The 26,428-nt window shown below is 43.0% G+C and overlaps 2 protein-coding genes across 2 annotated transcripts; both read right to left on the reverse strand.

Moving 5' to 3' along the window:
- Positions 1 to 1,439: 1,439 nt before the first annotated feature.
- LOC131346565 (interferon-induced protein 44-like) lies at positions 1,440 to 16,849 on the reverse strand. Its single transcript, XM_058380051.1, has 9 exons — positions 16,751 to 16,849; positions 6,792 to 6,848; positions 6,596 to 6,674; positions 6,362 to 6,395; positions 3,388 to 3,598; positions 3,113 to 3,259; positions 2,777 to 2,948; positions 2,552 to 2,649; positions 1,440 to 2,366 (listed from the first exon to the last, which is right to left on the reverse strand). The coding sequence occupies exons 2-9, from the start codon at positions 6,798 to 6,800 to the stop codon at positions 2,193 to 2,195; spliced, it is 924 nt and encodes a 307-aa protein (XP_058236034.1). The 5' UTR covers positions 6,801 to 6,848; positions 16,751 to 16,849; the 3' UTR covers positions 1,440 to 2,192.
- A 4,122-nt stretch (positions 16,850 to 20,971) lies between these two features.
- LOC131347252 (interferon-induced protein 44-like) lies at positions 20,972 to 25,714 on the reverse strand. The gene is made up of 6 exons (XM_058381232.1): positions 25,476 to 25,714; positions 25,181 to 25,385; positions 24,776 to 24,928; positions 21,804 to 21,960; positions 21,488 to 21,588; positions 20,972 to 21,284 (listed from the first exon to the last, which is right to left on the reverse strand). The coding sequence occupies exons 2-6, from the start codon at positions 25,364 to 25,366 to the stop codon at positions 21,078 to 21,080; spliced, it is 804 nt and encodes a 267-aa protein (XP_058237215.1). The 5' UTR covers positions 25,367 to 25,385; positions 25,476 to 25,714; the 3' UTR covers positions 20,972 to 21,077.
- Between the last annotated feature and the right edge of the window lie 714 nt (positions 25,715 to 26,428).

Genomic DNA, 26,428 nt, shown 5'->3' on the forward strand with positions numbered 1-26,428 from the left:
CCCACTGGTGGGAGAAAGGTGGCATAGCTGGTGGAATTGTTGAAGTAAGACATAAGTGTGTGTTTTGGTCAGAAATGAAGCAGGTAGAGTGCTGTGTTAATGACTGAGGAAATCTGCTGAATGTAGAAAAGCCTCTAAAGTCATGTCCTGTTTCTTGAAGCATGTGTGTCTGAGGAGTTTAGAGTTTAAAAAAATCTTACAAATCTGTTGTGTATTTGTTGTTTTTTTATTATAGTGTATCTAACAGAACCAGTACAGTAAACATGCAGTTTTCAGTGATATTACAAAGCAACAACAAAAACATTCTATACAGTGTGAAGCTCATAAATGTAGCCAAGTGGAGAAAATTAACAAAATTTAACGTTGAGCATAAATTGGTTGCGGGCCCTTTAAGAACTGTGTTTGCAGCACTTGCTTTGCGGCACTTCCGGATGTAACATGTGCGCAGATTTTAATATATTTAATATATTTTTCCATGAACGTGTATTAAATTATTCCCAATAGTCTATTCTCTACATTTCATAGCTTTTCTCTCGGTTGCGCTGCTTCCAGTAGTGTATATTTATGATAAGAGTATTTATCCAATCATATTTCAGCCAGTGGATGACATCATGTGTTGCCAGGGTGAAAGAAATCTGCCATAAGGCCTTCAGAATCAATAGTGCAGGCGCCCGGAGCTTAAAATAAATGGCAATGAAATTGTTACCTTAACCAATCAGATTTCGAGTTGGCGTCACTGGGGCCATCTAGCAGGCGTACGATTACGTCAGCAATTTCACGTCCTTTGATTGGATAATTGGAGTAGTCAGAGGCAGCGAACCGCCCATATACAGTGTTTCTATATTCACTGCGTCTCATTTCGGATGTACCTTGTGAGGTGTGAAATACTGTCGCCTAATTTCTTTTTTACTTTGCTATTTAACGGTTGATTAGTATCTATTGCCCTGGCATCCAGAGGCGATTCTAGAATTTTCATTTAAGGGGGGCTCAGCCCCCAATGAGGGTACACTACCAGTCAGAAGTTTGGACGCACCTTTTTTTGTATAGGGATTTATTTTCTACATTCTAGAACAATACTGGAGATTTCAAAACTATGAAATAACACACATGGACTTCAGTAATCCATATGTAACGACAACAAAAAAACAGTCAGTTGTTATTTTAAGACACGAAGGTCAGGTGTTCTGGAATAGTTCTTGCAGGAACAGTATTGTCAAGTGCATTTGCAAAACCCATCAAGCCCCATGATGAAACTGGCTCACATGAAGACCATCCCAGTAAAGCAAGACCAAAACTGACCTCTGCTGCAGAGGAGAAGTTCATTTAGAGTGACCAGCCTCAGAAATCACCAATTAACAGCACCTCAGATTAGAGGCGTTATGAAGGCTTTACAGAGCGTCAGTAGCAGACATATCTCAATATCAACTGTTCAAAGGACATTATTGTGGATTATGCTGCGGTTTGTGGATTGAAGAACGTGCTGAAAGACGGGGAGGTCTTTCACCAATTTGTGTAGAGTTTATGGAGAAGTGCAGAATTTTAGGAGGGCTGAGTAGAAAATGGCCTAGCGATGCCCATGGTGGCATCATAATGATGGTATAGAGCTGGATTAATTCAGGAAGGACACCAGTGAAGGCCTAGGTGTGAAATACATGGCCCACCACTGAGTAAATATGATTACTGTGTTACTCTCTTCATTTCATCTCTCTATTATTTAAGAAGAAGAAGGAGAAGCCTTTATTATTGCCACACATACATTACAGCACAGTGGAATTTTTTTCTTCACATATACCAGCTAAGAGAGCAGGGGCAGTTATGATGCACCACCCCTGGAGCAGGGAGGGTTAAGGGCCTGGTGGGCCTACTGGGGCTTGAATCCTGATCCTCCAATCCTCAATCCAGATCCACTTGAGCCACCACTGCCCCAGCCCACCACTGCCCCAGCCCACCACTGCCCCCACCACATTAAAACTAGAGAGGAAAAATGACCTTAATTAAACCAGTAAGTGAAAAAGTGAATAAAAAAGATGAAGAACAGGTAAATAGACCACATCACATAGACAGATAAATATTCAAAAAGTCAAAAGATTAAAGATGTTGTTTTTATAGTTTTTAGGTACCTTTCTGTTTATATTGTTTATTCCTGAAACAGAACAGTTCCACGCTGCTTCTCTGCTGGATGCATGGAGAACTTATTCAGTGTAAACCTGCTCTTCAACATAGTTATTGGCAAACTGAATGATGTTGGTCATCGCCATGAGAATCAGAAGATCCATGTTCAAGTCATTGGTGATCTGCTCGTGGTAGTTCTGCACAGGAAAGATGCAGTTCATGGGGACTCCCAGTCTGTGACTGCACTCTTCCATCTAAGATGAATAGATACAACAGAACTTACATTATATCTGAGGAAATGGGATTAGGGGTCACCGTTTTATCTGTCTTTAAAATAACCACAAGGTTTTTATAAAATCACACATGCATGATAAAATGTTCTGTGGTGTGAGGCACAGGCAGTAAATAAAGAAAAAGAGTCGTCTGTTAAAGTTCTCACCTTCTCTTTAATTTTTTTGCTTTTGTAGATCTTACTCAGGTTCTTAACTAGTGGGCATACTTTATCAACCATCGTCATGATGACGACTTGGGGAATCTCTGTGGAATCACCACAAACACTTTATTCATCTTAAACAAAATCAAGTTTTTATCTTTAAGACTCCACAACTCAGGAAGAAGGGTACAGGAGCAGATTTCTGTGTTTTAGTTATGTGTGAGAACTCACCCAATTGGCAAGCTTTTTTCCGAACATCTCTCATTCTCTGGATGACTTCGTCAGGGATGAGGGAGAGTTTGTCCCCTGGTAACACACTCACCAGACAGTGCACTTTTTCCTTCAGACTGGGGTTACTGAGGTACTTTGGGTCATCTTCAGTGATTGAACGAACAGGATTAAACTGAAAGAGCAAAAATAGTTCTTAAAATAAAACTTTTAAATAAAGGACCTGGCAACGGCACAGTGAAGCATTTCTGGAAGCTTCTGGTGACAAAACTCCACATTTATGCTGTTATTATCTTATTATTTGTCTATGTGAAATGTCTGTGATGGTCATGAACTTACGGTGTAGCCGTCTTTAATATGACCAAGTAATATTTTGATTATATCTTCAGTCTGCACTCCGCTTGACTCGCCTGATTCCAGACCCATCATGTCAGTAAAGATAAATGGATAAAATGTTCCATCTTTGTTCACCCTGTGAATTTTTAACTGGACACAAATTACAGAGGTGAAGCTGCACCAAGATCTTCTTCAGTCAGACATACAGTTCAGAGTTCAGGGTAAAGATGTCTGGACTTGAAGCCATGACAGTAAATGATCTATTGTTTAGTTATTACCTTTAAGGTGAAGCTGTGACTTTTTCCAGCTGCTGAATCTGCCAGTGCAGAGGTGGTGTTGTGTCCCTGGAGGACGGTCTTGACCGAGTTGATGAAGCTGGATTTTCCTGCTCCGATTGGGCCATGAAGCAGAATATTCAGCTTACTGACCTCTGCAGATCCTGGCTTGAATTCATGCAGTTTCCTCAACATGTTGCTTTTGTTATCTTCACTATTTAAGAAGTAAAACATACATTAACATTTGTTCCATGATCTACAGCTCTGAGCACACTGATCTTTGTGTCTTTTTGTGATCACTGATATTCAAGATTCAAGATTTAAGAAGCTTTTATTGTTATTTCAACCACATATAGCTAACAGTACATAGTGAAATGAAACCATGTTTCTCCAGGACCCTGGTGATACAGAAACATACAACATACATTTTTTTTTCATTGTCTGTACTGCTTATCCGATCTATCCTCGGGTCACAGGGAACCTGTGCCTGTGTCTCAGGCATCATCGGGCAGAAGGCAGAATACCCTGGACACAGGGCATACACACTTTCATTCACTCACACAATCACACATTACGGGCAATTTTGAGACTCATCTCAATTTAGAGACCTAGAATGTCTTTGGACTGTGGGAGGAAACCGGAGAACCCAGAGGAAACCCACCAAGCACGGGGAGATACATACAACATACAGCTCTGGAAAAAAATAAGCGACCACTGCCTAATCTCCAGATGTGAACCCTATTGAAAACCTCTGGAATGTCATCAAGAGGAAGATGGATGGTCACAAACCATCAAGTAAAGCTGAGCTGTTTGCTTTTTTTAAAAAGAGTGGTATAAAGTTCCCCAACAGCAGTGTGAGAAACTGGTGGAGATCATGGAGCCAAAACACATCGGGGTTATTCCACCAAATACTGATCTCTTAATGTTATTTACACAAAGCATTAACACAATCTGTTTACAAATTATTTACATTTTGTTTTATTTGAGTTATTAAAGCTCTGCAAATCCTGCATGATCTGGGGTTATTTTGATGTGATGTCATTTCCTTTAAATATACACTCTAAATAACAATAATTATATTCTGAATTTAGGAGAAATATTGTCAGCAGTTCACAAAAAATGAAACAAAACTCTTCATCTCACCAATACATGAACCTGCAAGAAAAAACATAAGAATATTTTTTTCCAGAGCTGTATAGTTCAAACACAAAAAACAGCACAGAGCTAGGACAGAAGTTTGTCCTAACAACATAAAGTGCAAAGTGTGCAACTAGGTGCAAACAGAGCAAAGACCAGACAGTGCAAAAACAATGTACAAAAAAAGTACAAAAAACAACACAAAAACAGGACACTTAGCGCCGAAAAAGAACATGTGCAATGAAATGAAAATGAAATAAAATGAAATGATGTACAACTTTGAGAAACTGTAAAACAACAACAACAACAAAAAAGCAGGTAACTAATAACATATATGATTGTAATTGTATATATATATATATATATATATATATATATAGGGGTTGGACAATGAAACTGAAACGCCTGGTTTTAGACCACAATAATTCATTAGTATGGTGTAGGGCCTCCTTTTGCGGCCAATACAGCATCAATTCGTCTTGGGAATGACAGATACAAGTCCTGCACAGTGGCCAGAGGGATTTTGAGCCATTCTTCTTGCAGAATAGTGGCCAGGTCACTACGTGATGCTGGTGGAGGAAAACGTTTCCTGACTCGCTCCTCCAAAACACCCCAAAGTGGCTCAATAATATTTAGATCTGGTGACTGTGAAGGCCATGGGAGATGTTCAACTTCACTTTCATGTTCATCAAACCACTCTGTCACCAGTCTTGCTGTGTGTATTGGTGCATTATCATCCTGATACACGGCACCGCCTTCAGGATACAATGTTTGAACCATTGGGTGCACATGGTCCTCCAGAATGGTTCGGTAGTCCTTGGCAGTGACGCGCCCATCTAGCACAAGTATTGGGCCTAGGGAATGCCATGATATTGCAGCCCAAACCATCACTGATCCACCCCCATGCTTCACTCTGGGCATGTAACAGTCTGGGTGGTACGCTTCTTTGGGGCTTCTCCACACCGTAACTCTCCCAGATGTGGGAAAGACAGTGAAGGTGGACTCATCAGAGAACAATACATGTTTCACATTGTCCACAGCCCAAGATTTTCGCTGCTGGCACCATTGAAACCGACGTTTGGCATTGGCACGAGTGACCAAAGGTTTGGCTATAGCAGCCCGGCCATGTACATTGACCCTGTGGAGCTCCTGACGGACAGTTTTGGTGGAAACAGGAGAGTTGAGGTGCACATTTAATTCTGCAGTGAGTTGGGCAGCTGTGGTTTTATGTTTTTTGGATACAATCCGGGTTAGCACCCGGACATCCCTTTCAGACAGCTTCCTCTTGAGTCCATAGTTACTCCTGTTGGATGTGGTTCGTCCTTCTTGGTGGTATGCTGACATTACCCTGGATACCGTGGCTCTTGATACATCACAAAGACTTGCTGTCTTAGTCACAGATGCGCCAGCGAGACGTGCACCAACAATTTGTCCTCTTTTGAACTCTGATATGTCACCCATAATGTTGTGTGCATTGTAATATTTTAAGCAAAACTGTGCTATTACTCTGCTAATTAAACCTTCACACTCTGCTCTTACTGGTGGAATGTGCAATCAATGAAGATTGGCCACCAGGCTGGTCAAATTTAGCCATGAATCCTCCAACACTAAATTGGCCAGTGTTTCAGTTTCATTGTCCAACCCCTGTATATGTATATAGCGGCCTGACAACATGTATTGTGTAAAAATGCATTAGCAGCGGTTGAGGTAGTGCAATAAGTCATAAACATAAACATAGCAGCAGATGAAATATTAACAAGGGTAGTGCAATAAGTAATAAACAATATAAGTCTGTTCACACAGGTTAAGAGAGAGAGAGTGTGTGTGTGTGTGATATTACCTCCATGTCACTGGCCTCCATGGATTATCCAATTCTGTGATTTAAAAAGAAGGAATTTCAACATTACATGAAATGATATAAGATCATTTTATATGATCATGTAGCTGTGTCCTATGTACATTGGGGTGCATTGTCTTCATCATGGTAACTGTGATGTGTATTTCTTCTTTAAGTCATATTTACATGCTGAAGTATATGTTGTATCACTCAGATCATGTTTCTGCAGTAACTTACCAGGTTCTGGGCTCAGGGTGAGGTTTTCGATAGGTATGGGACATTGAGAATTTGAACGCAGGCCTATCCACCGGTACCACTGACCCAGATACCGTATTACATTAAAAAGAAATGTGGGAAATGTTAATAAAGCTTAATTTACTGGTTTGATTTAAGATCTGCTGTTGTTTCTATTAGTCAAAAAAATATTTCTTACCTGATCCATGACACAAGTTTCTGTGAACTGCACTTCAGGTGTGTTGTTGCTGTGAATCTGTGTACAAATGAGTAACTAAATAAACATTTGACTAAAAAGCACATACATCTAATCAAACCTACTGTAAATATATTTCTCCTTAAAGCCTGAACAGTATTATGTTACAACCATGCCTGCAAATCTCCCTACTGCCCACCCGAGGGAACCCTCGACAGAGTATTGACACTTCAGGGTTATGTTTCTTTGCGTACTGGGTCGCTGTATTTCTCTGTTGTTTTTTGTGTATGATTTGTTTGCCTGTTTATATCAGTTTTTGTCTTTTGCCTTGCTCCTTTGGATTTGTTTGCTTCGTGGACTGTTTCTGGTTTTCTGAATCCTGTACCTGTCTCTACTGACCCTGCCTTTGTCTGATGATTTGGATTATTATACCTCTGTTTTTATCAAACTTATTTCTACTCTGCACAGTGATCTGTCAGCCCAATCCTTACAGATTATTATTATATTCTCAGGTTTTGGGGTTTAAAACAACAACAAAACAACAGAACTTTACTGTGTGCGCTTCAGAATGCTCTCTCCAGTTGCTCTGCCCAACATACAAAGAATCTACCATAATGCATAGTATAGACTTACACTAACAATACCTTATATTTCCTCCCCTGTAGATTTTAACTCCTTAACAATGTAACAAATTTGAAACAATGATACTACATAATGTGTCTCATATAACAAACTTAGAATATGCCAGGCCTTAAACACATACACATAAACAGAACGTCTTATGATAAAGAACCACCAATCAGCCCATAACTACAGATCTAATCTGTTAGGTGCTTTTCTGAGCTGAAGTGGATTTCTTCTTTCAGGACTGGGAACATGCGGCTGGCTAACCCCGACACTGGCCTTGTCACGCACATTAGGCACATAGTGGCCATTGACACACACACACATTGGCCATGACACTGTCCATAGTGTCTCTTCTGTCCTGTACATTAGATGACAGCAAATGATTCACTATGATCTCTGACTTGCACTTGGTATGTGAGAGGTGCTTGAACAAGATTACACCTGGAAGCCAAACATGATTTGAGTTTTGACAATTCAAGCACGATTTGAGTTTGACACAATGACCTTTTGGCCAATCTCAAATGCCCTGAGTTTCCTAGAAGGTGTGTCATGAGCACTTTTTTGCTGTGCTTGATGTTTGAGAACAACAGCAGATCTGTATCTGGCTTCAGGAGTGTGAGATGAATACGAGGCTGTCTTTTCAGGAACAGGTCATTGGGTGTTCGTTCTGTTACTGTATGGGGAGTGCTGCAGGATTTGCCACAGATTGTGCTCGACACAGCGCAGACACAGTCATAGGGAGAGGCATCACAGGTGAGTCTCAGTGGCTCTTGGGATCATAATGAGCTAACCACTCAACAGGCTTGATCACACTGCAAGATCCAGTGCCAATTTTCAGAGGTTTGCAAGTGGGTGCAACAATGTGGAAAGATTTGTCACAAACTTTCCATAGTAGTTCAAAAGTCCCAGAAATAAATGCAATTCTGAGATGTTTGTTGGGTCAGGGGCCTTTACAGTTGCTTCTGCCTTGCTCTCCATTAGATGGAATTCTTTTTCATCAATCTTAATTCACAAGTATTCCACAGAGTTACAGAGGAATTCACATTTCGATTTTTTCACGCTTACTCGATGTTGTTGAAGTTGTGACAGCTATACTACCAGGTGTTCTCCAGCAGATGGTGCAGAGACCAGAGTATTATCCATAAAACACACTCCATGTTAAAGTCCTTGGAGGATTTGGTCCACCATGTGTTGGAAAATCGCAGGTGCTGTCGAAATTCCATAAGCCAGGCGATGGTATTTAAACTTATTTATGGCAAGATACTGTTCAGATTCAAAATTTAACTCCAGTGGCTAATATGCAAAGGACAGGTCAAGCTTGCTGAAGACTCTTCCCCCAGCCAAGGTACCAAAAAGATCCTTTACATTAGGTAGTGGGTATTCCTCTGCAAGAATGCATTCACTATGACTTTGTAATTGCCACTCAGCCTTACTGTCTCGTCTTTGTTATCTACAACCATAATGGGTGCTGCCTAGCCACTCCTTCCTACTTGAGTGATATTTTTGTTCCTCTCCAGACCAGCAAACACCTTTCCTACTGCTTCTTTAAGAGCATACGGAAGGGGTCTTGGTTTGTGAAAGGTTGGGCTCCTTCTTGCACTCTCACCTTCGCTTTAAAGTCAGTAATTTTGCCAAACCCATCTCCAAATAGCTCATATCTCAAGGTGAAAATCTCCTTCCAGTTTAAAGATATCTTTTAACGCCAGTTACATCCCAACAATGGTGGTTTGTCTCCTTTGACTACAATCAATGGTAGTGAACACAGTTGACTTATATCACTGGAACCTTGATCTCACCCAACACAGGAATTTTGCCCCAGTATACGAGACCAAATGAATGGAGGTCGTTTGCAACAAGCAGTCCTTAAATTTTTCTTTTTAGATATGTTCTGGGACTAGGGACAGAGAGGCTCCTGTGTCTAGCTGCATGCTAACTGTAGCGCCATTTAACTTAAGATCAATATAAGTGCCATCTGCCTTGTCTTGTGCCATGTAGACAGTGAATAGCTCAAAAAGTTCATCATCCGCTGCACCCAGATTCTCTGATACATCAGCTGACACATATTGAGCTTTGTCCATACACTGAGTTTTGTGACTCTTGCATGCACTCCACAGTTGTGGCATTTCTCATTACGGTAACGAGACTCTGTGGGACGATGGCTGCCTCCATCACAACGGTAACAGTTACTTCAGGGATGTCCAATCTTATCCGCAAAGGGCCGGTGTGGGTGCGGGTGCGGTGTCTGGATACCGGCCCTTTCTGGATAAGATTGGACACCCCTGAGTTACTTATCTGCTCAGTAAAAGGCCGTCACTGAACCCCTTTTTTAGAACTGTACTGAGAACCTCCCTGTCCTCTCTCTCTGCCTCCACCAACATTTTGCTTTTAATGCACACTTGAGTCCTTTATGTCTGAACACTTAGCAGCTTGGTGTCCTACTGTGCTAATTCTAATGCAAAAGCAACATCGCAGGCCTTTTCTGACAGTAACCTTCTGTGATAAACTTCTCCTGAAAGTCCACACACAAATTTGTCCCTGAGAGCATCATCTAGAAATGTTCCAAACTCACATGAACTTGCCAGACGTTTTAATGCCAAAATGTAATCAGATATTGTTACTCTAGGGCTATTGTTGCGTTGACAAAACCTAAAACTTTCTGCAAACTGATTTGGGCTTGAAATGATCAGAGAGGGTCTGGGTAATGTCTTGGTATGATAAATCAATCACTTTTGCTGGCTCAACAACACTTTTCAAGAAGCCATATTTCACTGGTCCCAAAACATTAAGGAAAACATTTGCTTTTTTTCCACTCTCAATTTCATTTGCTGCAATCCATCTCTCAAATCTCTTCAGATAGGTATGAAAATAAAAATATATTTTATTAGTTTAAAACTAATAAGTACAGATCTGGTCCAAAGTCTTGGGATGGGGAGTTTAAAGTCTTGGGATGGGGAGGTTTTAAAGTCTGTCCTAAACTGTGCCTGTGACCACAGCATACACTCAGTCTCTTCATTCCACGTGTTGAAAGTCAACAGGCTGTTACCTTTGTAGCTCTTATAGTTATTTTGTCATGTCGCCTGACTTTGGTTGCCTCCATGCACTGTTGTGTAACTGGAGAAGTTCCTTTTTTACACCACTGTTTTTGTTTGTTAGTTTGTTTTTCTTGCCTATTTTATGCGTATTACAAAACCACCTTGTCACTATTATTATATTATATATTACTATCATAATAATTAATATATTTCTGTACACAAACTACATGTAAATGGTAATTATGAAATGATAATTGTACGTTCTATTCATTTATAATGTTTCCTTAATAATCTTTCTAATAATTTATGTCACCTAAAGCTCTGAAAGACAGACTGGACATATTGTATATATTAAGTTAAAGTTAAATTTACTTTGTTGCTTCAAAGCAACGACACGATAACTATTCACTGCAGAAACTTTACTGTGTGTGTGAATGCAAAATAACAAAACAAACAAAAAAAAGAACTTGAAATACTAGGAATTAAAAACAAAATTTTATTTTCTATGCTTATTTTACTCGGATGCTTGTTCTTTCTATGATTTTTTGCCTGTAATTATTTTACTATTTATTCAGTTTTCTTCGCTCTTCTTCCCAAGTTGCTTTTTCATGATTACGAAAATCACAAGTAGAGTTTTATGTAGATTAGGGGGCGGGATAAAAGTCTCCATTGGTCCACTGGTTCTCATCTGACAGCCCTTCTCTTTCCAATCAATAAAGTCACTGATGCGCGACTCTGTCTTGAGCAAGTGAGAAGATTTAACTGATATGCTTAAAGCCTCTTATATTTGTGTCTATTGTAGTATCATGTCAAACCTCCTGTTATTCTGCTAAAGAGTATTTTAAAGAACTTGTGTATCACTAGTGTATCATTATACCATCATTAGCATCATAGCATAGCGTTACTGTTGCACAAACAGTAGAGTAGTGAGCTAGCAGCTCTAAGCTCATGTGTTCAGTCTCTTTGTGTTTACTACATAGAATATTTCGAGGTTTCTTATCTCTGTATTAACCCAGACTCTTAATCAGAGTTCTGCACTACTGCATCCACAGGCTCAGGTCAGCCAGATCCATAGCATAATCCATGCATAAAACTCTACCTGTGATTTTTGGAAGCAACTTGAAAAGAAGAGTGGAACAAACTGAAGTGTGAATGAAGAGAAAATTAATTACAAGCAAAATACAGTAGAAAGAACCAGCATCCGAGTAAAGTCAGCAAGAAAAACATTTTGTTTAATTAAATTCCTAGTATTTCTAGGTTTTGTTTGTTTGTTTTAATTTTTTACATTTTGTATTCAATTCAGTGATTCACGCATATTATTTTTTTTTATTGGGTACGATACTTATGGCGAGAATTTGAGGCCATATAATTGCTCTGTACCGCTTAAAATACAAGAAACCTACAGTAATGCATAGTATAGATTTGCTTGAACAATACATTACTTTGATTACATTATTATGATAATTATGAGTCATCATAATTATATGTAATTATGTTGGAGTAGAGAAACTGCCAAACAACACCCTAGGTGCTGGACATCATCCAGCTCTGGAGATTCAGTAGACAGAGGCCAACCCTGCGAGGATCCTGAGGCATCCAGAGATGGACCAGCTCCAGCTGGATTCTGCTTCGTGAGGATTTGGGTATATCAGAGTAATGCTGCCAGCCCTATGTGGACTTCGAGGATGACCATCAATGATCAATGTAACCATTGATGGCGGCGCGGCAGTAGCACGCAGTGGCCACTCCGGAACCAAAATGGTGCTTTCTTTTTGTTTTAGCGCTAAACTTAAAGTGCATGGACGCCAAAGCCAGTGGTGTTCATGTATACGACCGCCAGACGATATTACGGTACAGAAATCATGCAGTTACTAACTTGCATGATGAACTACTCTGCAAACTTCGCGAACTCGGCTTGCTGCGAAGTCCAGGCCTTCAATCCTCGGCGTCGCCTGATGCCGGTGGCCGGGAGAGAGGACGTCGCAAGCGTTGTTCGAGGAAGCGGAAGCGCGGTAAAAGAGCGGGTGTCCGTGCTAGGCTAACAACCAACCCTAGCCGGCCGGCACTCCCTTCCATCATCTTGTCCAACGTCTGCTCACTGGATAATAAACTGGACTACATCCGACTCCAGCAAACTACACGGCGTGAGTTCAGAGACTGCTGCGTCTTTGTTTTCACGGAGACGTGGCTCAGCGACAGAGTTCCGGACGCCGCCATTCAGCTAGCCGGACTAACCGTGTTTCGTGCCGACAGGAATGCAGCTCTGTGCGGTAAGACTCGCGGTGGCGGTGTGTGTGTTTACATCAACACGGAATGGTGTAAGGACTCTGTGCTTGTGTCTAACTACTGCTCATCGGTAGTGGAGTTTGTAACTGTTAGATGCAGACCTTTTTATTTACCCCGGGAATTCACCACTACTCTCATTATCAGAGTGTACATTCCACCCAGCGCTAATGCTAAGGAGGCTCTGTGTGAGCTGTACGGAGCTATTAGCGAGCTGCAGAATGCTCACCCCGACGGACTGTTCATCATCGCCGGAGATTTCAATCATGCAAATCTCAGAACAGTGCTCCCTAAATTCCATCAGCATGTGGACTTTGCTACGAGAGGGGCGAACACGCTGGATGTTGTTTATTCAAACATTCCCGGCGCGTATCGTGCGGAGCCCCGCCCCCACCTCGGCTACTCAGACCACATCTCTGTTGATTCCAGCATACAAACAACTCGTCAGACGCTCTAAACCGGTTCTGAAACAGGTTAAGACCTGGCCAGCAGGAGCCATCTCTGCTCTTCAGGACTGTTTTGAGTGCACTGACTGAGACCAACGGCGACTCTATTGACTTGGAGGAATACACGGCATCAGTGACCAGCTACATCGGGAAATGCATCGATGACGTGACTGTCTCCAAGACCATCACAACACGCCCCAACCAGAAGCCGTGGATGACTGCGAAAGTGCGTGCTCTCCTGAAATCGAGAGACTCTGCCTTCAGATCGGGGGACAGGGCGGCCTTAAAAACAGCAAGGGCCAAACTGTCCCGAGCCATCAGAGAGGCGACGCGTGCACACGCCCAGAGAATCCACGGCCACTTCCAGAACAGCAGAGACTCCTGGCGCATGTGGCAGGGCATTCAGGCGATCACCAACTACAGGACAACTTCACCTGCCTGTGACAGTGACGCCTCCCTTCCAGATGCGCTGAACGACTTCTACGCTCGGTTTGAGGCACAGAACAACACAACAGCGAGGAAGACCATCCCTCCTCCTAATGACCCAGTGCTCTGTCTCACCACAGCTGACGTGAAGAGAACTCTATACAGAGTTAACCCACGGAAGTCCGCTGGACCAGACAACATTCCTGGCAGAGTTCTCAGGGAGTGTGCGGAGCAGCTAGCAGATGTCTTCACTGACATCTTCAACATCTCGCTGAGCAGCTCCATCATCCCTACGTGCCTCAAGACAATGACCATCGTCCCTGTGCCAAAGAAGTCCACAGTTTCCTGCCTCAATGACTACACCAATCGTGATGAAATGCTTCGAGAGGCTCGTCATGAGGCACATCAAGTCACAGCTACCACCCTTGCTGGACCCCTTGCAGTTTGCGTATCGTCCTAACCGTTCCACGGAAGACGCCATCACCACAACCCTCCATCTGGCCCTCACACACCTGGACTGTAAGGACTCCTATGTTCGAATGCTGTTCATAGATTTCAGTTCAGCATTCAACACAATCATCCCTCAGCAGCTGATTAAGAAGCTGAGTCTCCTGGGCCTGAACACCTCTCTCTGCAACTGGATCCTGGATTTCCTGACTGGGAGACCTCAGTCAGTCCGGATCGGGAGCAGTATCTCCAGCACCACCACACTGAGCACTGGAGCACCTCAGGGCTGTGTGCTCAGTCCACTGCTGTTCACTCTGCTGACTCACGACTGTGCAGCAATGCACAGCTCCAACCACATCGTCAAGTTCGCTGATGACACGACCGTGGTGGGTCTCATCAGCAAGAATGACGAGTCAGCATACAGAGAGGAGGTGCAACATCTAACAGCCTGGTGCAGAGTCAACAACCTCTCCCTGAACGTCGACAAGACCAAAGAGATGGTTGTTGACTTCAGGAGAGCACAGTGTGACCATTCTCCACTGTCCATCGATGGCTCCTCGGTGGAGATCGTCAAGAGCATCAAATTCCTTGGTGTCCATCTGGCGGAGAACTTCACCTGGTCACTCAACACCAGCTCCATCACCAAGAAAGCCCAGCAGCGTCTCTACTTCCTGAGGAGGCTGAGTAAAGCCCATCTCCCTCCCCCCATCCTGTCTGTGTTCTACAGAGGGACCATGGAGAGCGTCCTGAGCAGCTGCATCACTGCCTGGTTTGGGAACTGCACCGTCTCAGATCACAAGACCCTTCAGGGGATAGTGAGGACAGCTGAGAAGATCATCGGAGTCTCTCTCCCCTCTATCACAGACATTTACACCGCACGCTGCATCCGCAAAGCCATCAGCATTGTGGCTGACCCCACACACCCCTCACACACACTCTTACACACCCCACACACCCCTCACACACACTCTTACACACCCCACACACCCCTCACACACACCCCACACACACACTCTTACACACCCCACACACACACTCTTACACACCCCACACACCCCACACACACACTCTTACACACCCCACACACCCCTCACACACACCCCACACACACACTCTTACACACCCCACACACACACTCTTACACACCCCACACACACACTCTTACACACCCCACACACCCCTCACACACACTCTTCACCCTCCTGCCATCTGGAAAGAGGTACCAGAGCATTCGGGCCTCACAACCAGACTGTGTAACAGTTTCTTTCCTCAAGCCATTAGGCTCCTCAACACCCGGGACTGAACTGTTCTACACTCTCACACACACACACACACTCTCACTCAGGACTGAACTGTTCTACACTCTCTCACACACACACACACACTCTCACTCAGGACTGAACTGTATACTAACTCTCTGTCTCTCACACACAGATACACACACTCTCTCTTGACTGTGTGGACACAAACACACACACACACACATAATTTATACTGTTCATTACTTACTGCACTACCTCTACCTGTCATCCGCTGCTATAGTTATATTTATGTTTATTCTATTTGCACTACCTCAACTGCTGCTGTGTATTTTTGCACAATATTTTTGCACAATACTTTTTTTCTACATCATTTCACTTTATCTATTTTATTTCACTTACATTCCATCACACGTTCTTTTATTTCCTTTCAGCGCTAAGTGTGTCCTGTGTTCTTTTGTGTTGTCTTTATTGTATTTATTGTCTTTTTTGCACTGTCTTGTCTATGCTCTGTTTGCACCTAGCTGCACACTGTGCACTTTACGTGGCTAAGACAAACTTCTGTCCTAGCTCTGTGGTGTTGTTTGTTGTTTTGTATTGTACTAGTAGTTGTATGTTTATGTAGCACCAGGTCCTGGAGAAACGTTGTTTCATTTCACTATGTACTGCGCCAGCTGTATGTGGTTGAAATGACAATAAAAGCTTCTTGAATCTTGAATCTTGAATCTTGAACAACATCCTCCTAATTAATACACATACTAACATTTTACACATGCTGTATCTGCATCACACTGTAGACTGTACATAACTGCAGAAAGGACATTATTCATATCACACTCTCTGGTGTTTATAATAATTTATAATAATTTATATAATAATTTATAATCACACATCTCCAGTGTCACCCGAATGAGTTCCCTTTTGAGTCTGGTTCCTCTCAAGGTTTCTTCCTCATACCATCTAAGGGAGTTTTTCCTTGCCACAGTCACCTCAGGCTTGCTCACCAGGGATGATTTTGTCTAACATCTAGGACTTTTTGCACCATGTTTTTTCTTTCTTATGTTCTGTAAAGCTGCATTGAGACAATGTTCATTTTTAAAAGCGCTATACAAATAAAATTGAATTGAACTGAATTGAACTTTTGTTGTGCCAGTTTCATGGTTTGATCAGTGTCTGTTTTCACCTTGCTTTGACATCTCTGTATTGTTTGTCGATCACGTGACCTGTGTCTTGATGCCTGCTGATTCTGACCATCTGCCTGAATTTCCCATTAAATATCATTTTACCCTCAACTCCATCCTACTCTGTGAGTGTTTTGTGACAGCCATGGTGCTCTGTTATGTTATGCTATGTAATGCTAACAGCTTTAATGTAAATAGATGTACAGTGCTATAGACTGTTATAAACAGATGTTCAGTTATATAGTATGGAGTTGTTCTTACCGTTTTTACTTGCTGTGGTTGTAGTGCTGGACCTGTACACTGCTGCTCCAACTGTGGACATCTGCCTCACTGAAGAAGTTAAACTGGTTAAAGTCAATATATTAAACTGGATCTGGGTGTAACTCAGATCTTCTCTTTCACTTTCTCTTTCCCAACACTGCTTTCTTGGTTCCTAAGAACAGAATGATGTGATGTTACAGATTTCCCTCCAACTTATTTATTAATAGCAGAAAGTCATGATGATGATGATGATGATAATTTGAAACCATTTCCTTTATTAACACCTGTTCACACAGTTCATGACTCAGAGGTTGTTCATGTGAAAGCATCATTAATTCCTGTGAGAAGGATTAGTGCAGGTATTTATCCATCATAAAAACAGTAGTTCCCTTTTGAGGTAACTCAGCACTGTGTCATGACTGATGCTATGGGAACACTTTGTCGAGGAAGTGTGTCTGAAGCTCCGTGTGCACACACGCCAATTCATTGGCTTGGATAGGACACATGACGGAGGAAGTGCTCCACTGTATTGTGTTGATTATCTGTCCAGTTTGCCATTTAAGAATTTTAAGAAGTAAAATGTCCATGTTTTATTATGGAGGATGACACAGACGCTCTTTGTGTGGTTTGTTTGGGTGAAGAGCATGCCCGGTCGGCTCTCGAGTGATCCGGCTGCGTGCATTGTAGGAGATTTCCTCCTCGAAAGGTTTTGCAGCAAAAAGCCCAAGCCCACTTGGAACCAGGCCCGTCAGGGGAGACCTGACCTGAGATCTGTCATCTTGGCCAAGTGGGCCATAAAGGAATCCTGACACCCAAGGGCTAGGGTTCCTGGGAGAATCCTCCTTAGTAAGGCTTTCCCTAACTTCTACCCCGCCACCTCTGGCGTTTTGGGGGTTGGCAGGTCTGAGGACTGGTTTGTGACGGTAGACCTCAAGGATGCTTATTTTCATATAGGTATTCAGCCAGAACACAGAAAGTTCCTCAGGTTTGCTCTCGGGTGAAGCTTACCAGTATTGGGTTCTTCCTTTCGGCCTAGCCCTGTCGCCATGCACTTTTATGAAGTGCATGGATGCTGCCTTTGTGCCGCTGCATCTCCAGGGCATCCGTGTACTGAATTTCCTGTATGACTGGCTCGTCCTGGCCCAGTCGTAGGTCATGGCAGCCAGTCACCAGGATGCTTTGCTTGCTTATTTGAGGCTCTAGGCCTCAAGTTGACCTCAGAGATGTGTGTACTTTCTCCTTCTCAGAGAACCACCCTCTTGGGGGTAATTTTGGATTCCACTGTGGTGCAGGCATGTCTATCTCCTGCTCAGATGGCTTCCATACTAGTAGCAGTGAATGCTATTAGGCTAGAACAAAGCCTCTCTGTCACCGAGGTGCAGAGAGTCCTTGGCCTCATGGTGGTAGCAGCCAACATTATCCTATTGGGTCTGATTCACATGAGGCTGTTCCAGAGTTGCGGGCTTTTATCCCCGCAGGCATCCCCTTGGTGCCATAAGGGTTATGCACTGCGGGCTTCGTACCCTACTTATGTGGAAGACCCTGGTTTCTGACCTTGTGTCCCAATCTAGAGGCGTGTAATTCTCATGGGACTCCTTCGATGGATGCCTCAATTTTGTATTTCTGTAAGGCTGTAGCACTGAAACACTTTCTCCCACACCTCAGAGGCTTCCATGTGCTGGTGCGCACACACAGCACCACAGTGGTTGCTTATATCAACCATCAGGGTGGTCTGTGTCCATGTCCTCTGTTCAAGTTGGTTCAGCAAATCCTGCTCTGGTCAGAGAAGTCAACACACTGTCCGCTGTGGTACTCCCTCTCTCATCCAGCCCCTCTGGGTCTGGATTCTCTGGTACAGACCTGGCCGAGGCTGCATCTGTATGCCTTTTCCTCCAGTAGCTCTGCTCCCAGAAGTCCTAGCCAGAGTGCACCACGATGGGGTCCACCTTTTTCTAGTGGCTCCCCGCTGGCCCACTCGAGTTCAGTTCGCAGACCTTGTCTCCCTCCTAGATAGCGCTCCTTGGAAGATTCCCATCAGGAAAGATATCCTCTGTCAGGCACGAGGGGTGATTCACCACCCCCGCCCAGAGTTGTGGAAGCTCTGAGTCTAGCCTCTGAGGGGGACCAGTTCCTAGAGGCAGGCCTCTTATCAGAGGTTGTGGAGACTCTGGTGCAGAATGCTAGGGCTCCCTCCACTAGGAAGCTGTATGCTTTAAAGTGGAGGCTTTTTAGTCTCTGGTGCACTCAGCATGAGCAGGACCCAGTGCACTGCCCGATAGGTACAGTGCTGGGATTCCTACAGTCTCGTCTTTCTTGGGGCCTGTCCCCCTCTACTTTAAAGATGTACGTGGCCGCCATTGCTGTGAATCACGCCCTTGTACTTGGTGCCTCCCTAGGTAGGCACCCTCTGGTCACTCACTTTCTGCATGGTGCCCGGCGGCTGAGGCCTTCTTGCAGACCATGCCTCCAATCCTGGGATCTCTCGGTGGTCCTGGACAGGTTGCTGGAAGCCCCCTTTGAGCCCATGGAGTCAGCTTCGGAGAAGTTTCTGACCCTTAAGCCGGCTCTGCTTTTAGCCTTGGCCTCCCTTAGACAGGTAGGGGATCTGCAGGCTCTCCACCTGCCTGGAGTTTGCCCCTGGCATGTCCATCTTGCACCCCAGGGCTGGATATGTCCCAAAGGTGTCCAGATTGGTGTTGCCTCATCCAGTGCCCTGGCTAGGAGTGTTCCCCTCCAGGAGATTTGTGCTGTGATGGGCTGGTCCTTTCCGCACACCTTTATCAGGTTTTATAACCTGGACCTCGACCCCAATCCTGGGTCTCAGGTCCTTCAGGGCTAATGGGTGTTCTGCTCCTGGTTTGCTCGTGGTCTCTCACAGCCCCTGGGACAGACATCGACCAGTGTATGGTGGCGTGGGTATTGACATTCCCAGAGTATCAGTCATGATGCAGCGTTGAGTTGCCTACAACAGGTTACGTATGTATCCCGGTTCCCTGAGAAGGGAATGAGACACTGAGTCACTGGTCACACCCTGAGTGTCCTTTTGTGCTTCCTTCAGACGTAGATGCTCTTATATGGACATGCTGGCGTGTATTCCTCCATCCCTTGTCCTATCCAAGCCAATGAATTGACGTATGTTCACATGGAGCTTCAGACACACTTCCTCAACAAAGTGTTCCCATAGTGTCACAGTTTGCAGCATGTTGTTCCATTCTCAAGGAAACAGGTTGCATAGTTTTATTGAGTATTAAAACATGAGAGCAAAGTGATAATCACACACATGAAACACGAGATGAACAAACAGAAGTGAACCAGAGTCTCAAAGCTGGAACACAGAGAGGCCGACATTTCATTGTTTCTTACGTTTATTACTGACTGACCATAGTAGCATCTGTGGAAACTATTTCACTGTCCATGAAAATAAAAGATGTAAATGGAGATAAATCCAAAAGAATATTCGACATAAACAACAAAAAAATCCCAAAACTACAGCCAAAACAAAAAAGTCAAAACCATGCTGTATTTTGTTGTTGTTTATTTTTATTTAGTGTACCGATCAGAACAAGGGCAGTAAATATACAGAACTAAAATTAAAAATAATTACAAATAGAAGCAGGGACATACATACATTTAATATACAGACCTTCCCCTGTAGCAGCTGATATCCATCATTTGATTCATGTTCATGAGGTTTGACTGTCCTGTCCAAAATAATCCATTTCTCATGTGTAAAAATACTGAGGGAGATTTCATGACCAAATAAAAGTTAAATTTGTGAACTGTCCTGTTGATTAATGTAGTGATAAGCAGGATCAAAAATATTGTACTGCAGCCAGCCACTAGAGGAACTCAGGGTCTCTTTTTGCTCCAGTTTAGTTCCAGCTCACTCCTACATATGGTGTATAGTCACTGAGAGGAAGCTGTGTACTTCTGATGGCATTTGGGTTTGAATTTCTGTTTAGTTCTGAAAAGTCCTGGTGAAGTAAAATGAATTATATTGAAGTATAAAATCAAGTATAGTGAAGTATAATGAAGTAAAATGAATTATATAGAAAAATAAAGTGAAGTATAATGAAGTATAAATTGAAGTATAAAATGAAGTATAACATGAGCCCCAAAGCACCATCAAGAAACTGTAATTAGAAACTATAATTAGGTCCCAAGTCACTCATAGATATGTTCTACAAAAACTCATGATGATAAGATTAAAGCTGACTCCACATTACTCTAATTGCTGATCTTAAAGTGATCATAATAAACCATAGAATATAAAAAACAAAGAGAAGATTTAAAAAGATGAGTTAAGATGAGACTCTGTTGAGGGACATCATTCATTGTGAACCTGGCCTTCAGCATACTGGTTGGTGTTATAAACCTGGTCTTCAACATACTCATTGGTGAACTGGATGATGTCAGTTATTGCCATGAGAATCAGAAGATCCATGTTCAAGTCGTTGGTGATCTGTTCGTGGTAGTTCAGCACAGGAAAGATGCAGTTCATGGGGACTCCCAGTTTATGACTGCACTCTTCCATCTAAGATGAACAGATACAACAGAACTTTAACAAAATCAGGAGTCACGTCCATGCAGTTTCATTTGTATTTCAAAGCTAATGAGTGACAGGAAAAATGCTTGATAAAATGTTCTGTGGAGTCTCTACAAAGTTCTGCAGAGTGGGTAGCTGTAGATAAGCAGTAAATAAAAGGAGAATGACTCCACTGTTGCTGCTGTTCTCACCTTCTCTTTAATTTTTCTGCTGGTGTAGATCTTCCTCAGGTTCTCCTTAACTAGCAGACATGCTCTGTCAACATGTGACATGATGATGACCTGAGGAATCCCTGACAAATCCCCAGAAATACAAACTATGTGAGTATCTCATGCAGAATCTGACTTTCATCTTAAAGATAAAGTCTAATAGCTCAGATCAGACAGATCAGATCTAATTAATCAGTCACAAGCAATAAGGTATGTGGGAAGGGATTTAGGGGGGTTAATACTTATGCTACACACTGTACATGACCATATCTCTCTGCATAAATATATATACACTCACCTAACTCACGCACTTGTTCCCGAACAGCTTTCATCTTCTGGATGACTTCATCAGTGATGAGGGAGATTTTGTCCCCTGGTAACACACTCACCAGACAGTGGACTTTGTCCTTCAGACTGGGGTTACTGGGGTTAGCAATTGGTTTAAAAGGATTGAACTGAAAAATAAAAAAATAAATTCTATTTAAATGTGCATGAGAGTAAATATTATCTTTGTCTCTTCTGGTGTAGAAGGGCATGGGTGGAAGGGTGTGGGCCAAAGGGTCTGGGCAGAAGGGAGTGGGAATAAGGGTGTGGGCAGAAGGGTAAGGGCAGAAGGGTGCATGAGAATGAATATTATCTTCGTTTAGACTGGTGGAGAAGGGTGTGGGCAGGAGGGTCTGGGCAGGAGGGTGTGGGCCAACTGCCATAAATGTAAATGTAAATGCTACTCTTTCTCTGTAGAAGGAGTGTAAAAGAGAGAGAGAAAGTGGTGCTGAGCTCCAGGCCTGGAGGACACTCCAATTCCTCACTCCAACCTTCACGTCCACACCATGTCTTCATAGAGCTGCTCTGTGCACAGGAACACGGTCATGCTTGAGCAGAGACTGGACTCTGAAGTCCAGTCAAACTGTAAAGCTCCACACACACACAGACCTTCTGTACAACTGTGTGAGGAAAAGTTTATGGGAAAAGTTGGAGAAGTAACACATATAGGGGTGATGGTCAATCATCAATCAATCAAATCAATCAATCAACTCCTCCTGCACCGTTCGGCGCATTGGGTGGTGAGATATCTCCAGTGAGATCGATCAGTGGTGGCATCTTCTGCCCCGCCCCATTCTATGTCCAGGGCCCGTAGGTCATCAATGAAAGTCATGTTGTGTGAGGGCAGCCTTGTTTCTGTCTTCCTCATGGCGGGGTCCAAGTGATGGCAAATTTTGGGAGCCATGGATGCTGCTCTCGGAGGACGTGACCCGCAAATTGCATCTGCCGCTCGGTCATGATGTCATTGAGCGGTTGGGTGGAGGTTCAGCGATGAATCTTCTCACTGGTGATGTGGTCACGATATGAGACTCATATGATGCGTCGCAGCCATCTCTGCTGGGTTACATTGAGTCTTCTGCCAATCTTGGCAGACATTTTCCATGTTTCGCAGGCATAGATTGCAGTAGGTATAACAATGGAATTCAGCAGATGAATTTTTGTTGTTGTGTTGATGGTCTTGTTCGCCCAAATTGGTCGGAGCCGTTGGAAGACTGCATCCACAATCCGGCATACCACATCATGTTCAGCATCGCCATCGCTTGCTATGACAGTGCCCAGTTAGGTGAATCTGTCAACCTCCACCAGATGCTGTTGCCTCACTGTTAATGGGTCATCCACTGCCGCATATCCAATTCTCATGATCTTGGTTTTGTTCCCGCTAATCCGAAGGCCAACCTTGGCCACTTCTTGCACTAGACTTTTCGTCATTGCCTTTATATACTTCCTGATGTTGGCTAGGAGGGCAATGTCATCAGCAAAGTCAAGCTCCATCAGGCGTTTTGGTAGTCTCCACAGGATTCCAAACCCATCTTTATCCATGGCAATCTGTATTACACAGTCGACGGCCAGTAGGAAGACCTGCCTTACGCCGATCTCAATGGCGAGAAAATCGGTATTGCTATCTTCTGTTCAGACGCAGCAGCTGGATCGAAGATATACGGTTCGGAAGACCTCGACAAATTGTTCAGGGATGCCGTATGACCTCACTATGTTCCAAAGCAAATCCCGGTGTACGCTGTCAAAGGCTTTGGTGAAATCGACAAAGTTAATAGAGAGCCACTGTTGATGCTCCAAGCTTTGTTCATTGATAGTTCTCAGGATAAAGATCTGTTCATTGCATGATCTGCCACTGCAAAAATCGGCTTGTTCTTCTCTAAGTTTCTGATCCACAGCTCTTTGAAGTCTTCTGAGCAGGACGAAGCTAAATACTTTGCCAGGGACTGAGAGGAGTGTGATTCCTTGCCAGTTGTTGCAGTACGCTAAATGGCCTTTCTTTGGGAGCTTCACGATGACTCCTCTTCGGGTCAGGGGGATCGAAGGTGAAGGTGATTTCGGGAACAGGCTGATTCAGAGTCTCCTGGAAGTGTTCCATTCTGCTCTTCTTTTTCAGCAGTCATTTTCCATTCTTGCCTTTGACAGGTGCCCCCATCCCCTCTTTGTTCTGGTAAGGTTGCAGACAATACCATAGAGTGTCTTGGTGTCATTTCTATCTGCTGCCTCCTGTGCTTCTTGACCTTGTTGGTCCAACTAGTTTCACTTGTCCCGTCTACAGTTCCTCTTCACCTTTCAATCTAGCTCTCGATAAGCTTCAGCCACAGTAAATTTTTCTTCTTCTGTCCTCGCTTAGTCATGCCTCTGTCGAGCGTTTCTTCTTTCACCAGTCAGATCCAAGGTCCGCTCCTGGATCCAGCGCTCCTTGTACGTCCCTCGTCTCCTTCCAATGCTCGCATCTGCGCATCCTATGACTACTTCCTTCATCCTCGACCATTTTTATTCAACATCCATTTCATCCAATACTTCTGCCAGTATTTCAAACTGCTTACTAAGTTCTATCTTGAACTGTTCAGCCGTCAGTCAATCCTAAAGTCAGTCCACTACAAATGGGCGTGGCTGTTTGGGAGTGATGATCAGGGGGCACAAACTTTTAGCTGTATAGTGTATATATTTGTAAATACACACATTTAAGCAGTAGGTTGCTGTAAATTATTATTTATCATCTATAATATTTACATATTAATAACATTGCTGTCAAATCCACTTATACCATTTCCACTGAAAAAGATACAAAAAGATATTAATATTAAGAGGAATGATATTATAACTCCTCATCGACTCTCCCTCAGCTCCGTATCTGTGTAGAAGTCATGTTCCTCATGGTGCACGGTTATTAAAGCCCCTGAGGCTCTCATAACATTGCTAATGTTTACCAGGAGAATCTGAACTTACAGAGTAGCCACCTTTCACGTGACCCTGTAATATTTTGATGATGTCATCACTGTGCACTCCTGACGACGCCTCTGCTTCCAGACCCATGATATCAATAAAGACAAATGGGTAGAAAGATCCAGGCCCGTCTTTCTTCAGTCTGTGATAATTAAACTGAAAAATAAATAATAATAAAATAATGTTTTCATGAAAGATACAGGAGTGTATTTTAGACAAGGACCCTATTAGGATTTTTAAGAGCGTGTAATCTTGAGTCAGATTTATCTCTAACAGAACACAACAGTATATGAGATAAAATCAAAACATCAGAACAATCAGCGTGGTTTAGGAAGCTGAACTTTAGACTTTAGACTTTAGACCTCAGTAAATTTTTATTGTTGTTATGTGAAATTGTTTAGTTATTACCTCTTTAGTGAAGCTTTTCCCAGCTGCTGAATTTGCCAGTGCAGTGGAGGTGTTGTGTCCCTGGAGGACGGTGTTGACCGAGTTAATAAAGCTGGACTTTCCTGCTCCGACCGGGCCGTGCAGCAGAATCTTCAGCTCGTGGACTTCTGTGGTTCCTGGCTGAAATCCCTTCAGTTTCCTCAACATCTCCTTTCTATTACTCTCACTATTCAATAAGTAAAATAAGCAGGAGATCACTGAGGAACTTTCATCTAGACTTCAAACTCACAATGAAGTTTGTAGTCATTGTTCTTACCTCCATGTCACTGACCGCCATGGCTGATCAAATACTGTGGAAGTTAAAATGAATTAAGTAATTAATGGCCAATAAAATTGTCATTAATTCTGTATCATGTGAGTGACTATACAGCGCTGGAGTTCAGCAGTGATTTCATTCCCCTGTTCACTGACCACACCACCTCACATGATCACCAGTATCTGACCACATTGTCTGGTGTTTATGTCCTGTATTGTGTTTCACTCTCTGTTGGTCATTACTCGTCCTGTCATGTGAGTCATGTGTGTGTTATTGCCAATCCTCCTGATTTCTCAATCATGGTTCCTTTTAAAGTTTTTCTACACTTTTACTACTGACTCTACTAACTCTACTACTGACTTTTCTACTGATTCTAATACTGATTTTACTACTGACTCTACTACTGACAAAACTACTACTGACTCTACTACCAACTCTACTACAGACTACTACTGTCTTTACTGTTAACTCTACTACTGACTCTACTACTAACTCTACTACTGTTTCTAGTACTGACTCTACTACTAACTCTACTACTGACAAAAATACTACTGACTCTGCTACTGATTCAATACTGACTCTATTACTAACTCTATCACTGACAAAATTACTAGTTACTCAAATACTGACTCGACTACTGACTCTACTAATCACTCTACTGCTGACTCTACTACTGACTTTAATACTGACTCATCTTCTGACTCCGCTACTGGCACGACTTCTGAATCTACTACTGACTCTTTTACTAACTCTACTACTAAGATTACTGCTGACTCTGCTACTAAGTCTACTACTGTCAAAACTACTACTGACCCTACTACTAATTCTTATACTCACTCTAATACTGACACTCCAACTGACTCTACTACTGACTCTAATACTAACTATACTGATGACAAAACTACTACTGACAAAACTACTGACTCTACTACTAACTCTACTGTTGACTCTAA

This window comes from Hemibagrus wyckioides, linkage group LG26 (genome assembly GCF_019097595.1).
Source record: "Hemibagrus wyckioides isolate EC202008001 linkage group LG26, SWU_Hwy_1.0, whole genome shotgun sequence".
Taxonomy (NCBI): domain Eukaryota; kingdom Metazoa; phylum Chordata; class Actinopteri; order Siluriformes; family Bagridae; genus Hemibagrus; species Hemibagrus wyckioides.

Coding starts and splice junctions, on each gene's coding strand:
- LOC131347252 (XM_058381232.1), bottom strand. CDS start 25,366: ATGTTGAGGAAACTGAAGGGATTTCAGCCAGGAACCACAGAAGTCCAC. Junction 24,929..25,180: donor GGAAAAGCTTCACTAAAGAG/GTAATAACTAAA, acceptor TTTATTTTTCAG/TTTAATTATCACAGACTGAA. Junction 21,589..21,803: donor GGAACAAGTGCGTGAGTTAG/GTGAGTGTATAT, acceptor GGGATTTGTCAG/GGATTCCTCAGGTCATCATC.
- LOC131346565 (XM_058380051.1), bottom strand. Junction 3,599..6,361: donor TGGAGGCCAGTGACATGGAG/GTAATATCACAC, acceptor CTTCTTAAATAG/TGAAGATAACAAAAGCAACA. Junction 2,367..2,551: donor GCAAAAAAATTAAAGAGAAG/GTGAGAACTTTA, acceptor TATTCATCTTAG/ATGGAAGAGTGCAGTCACAG.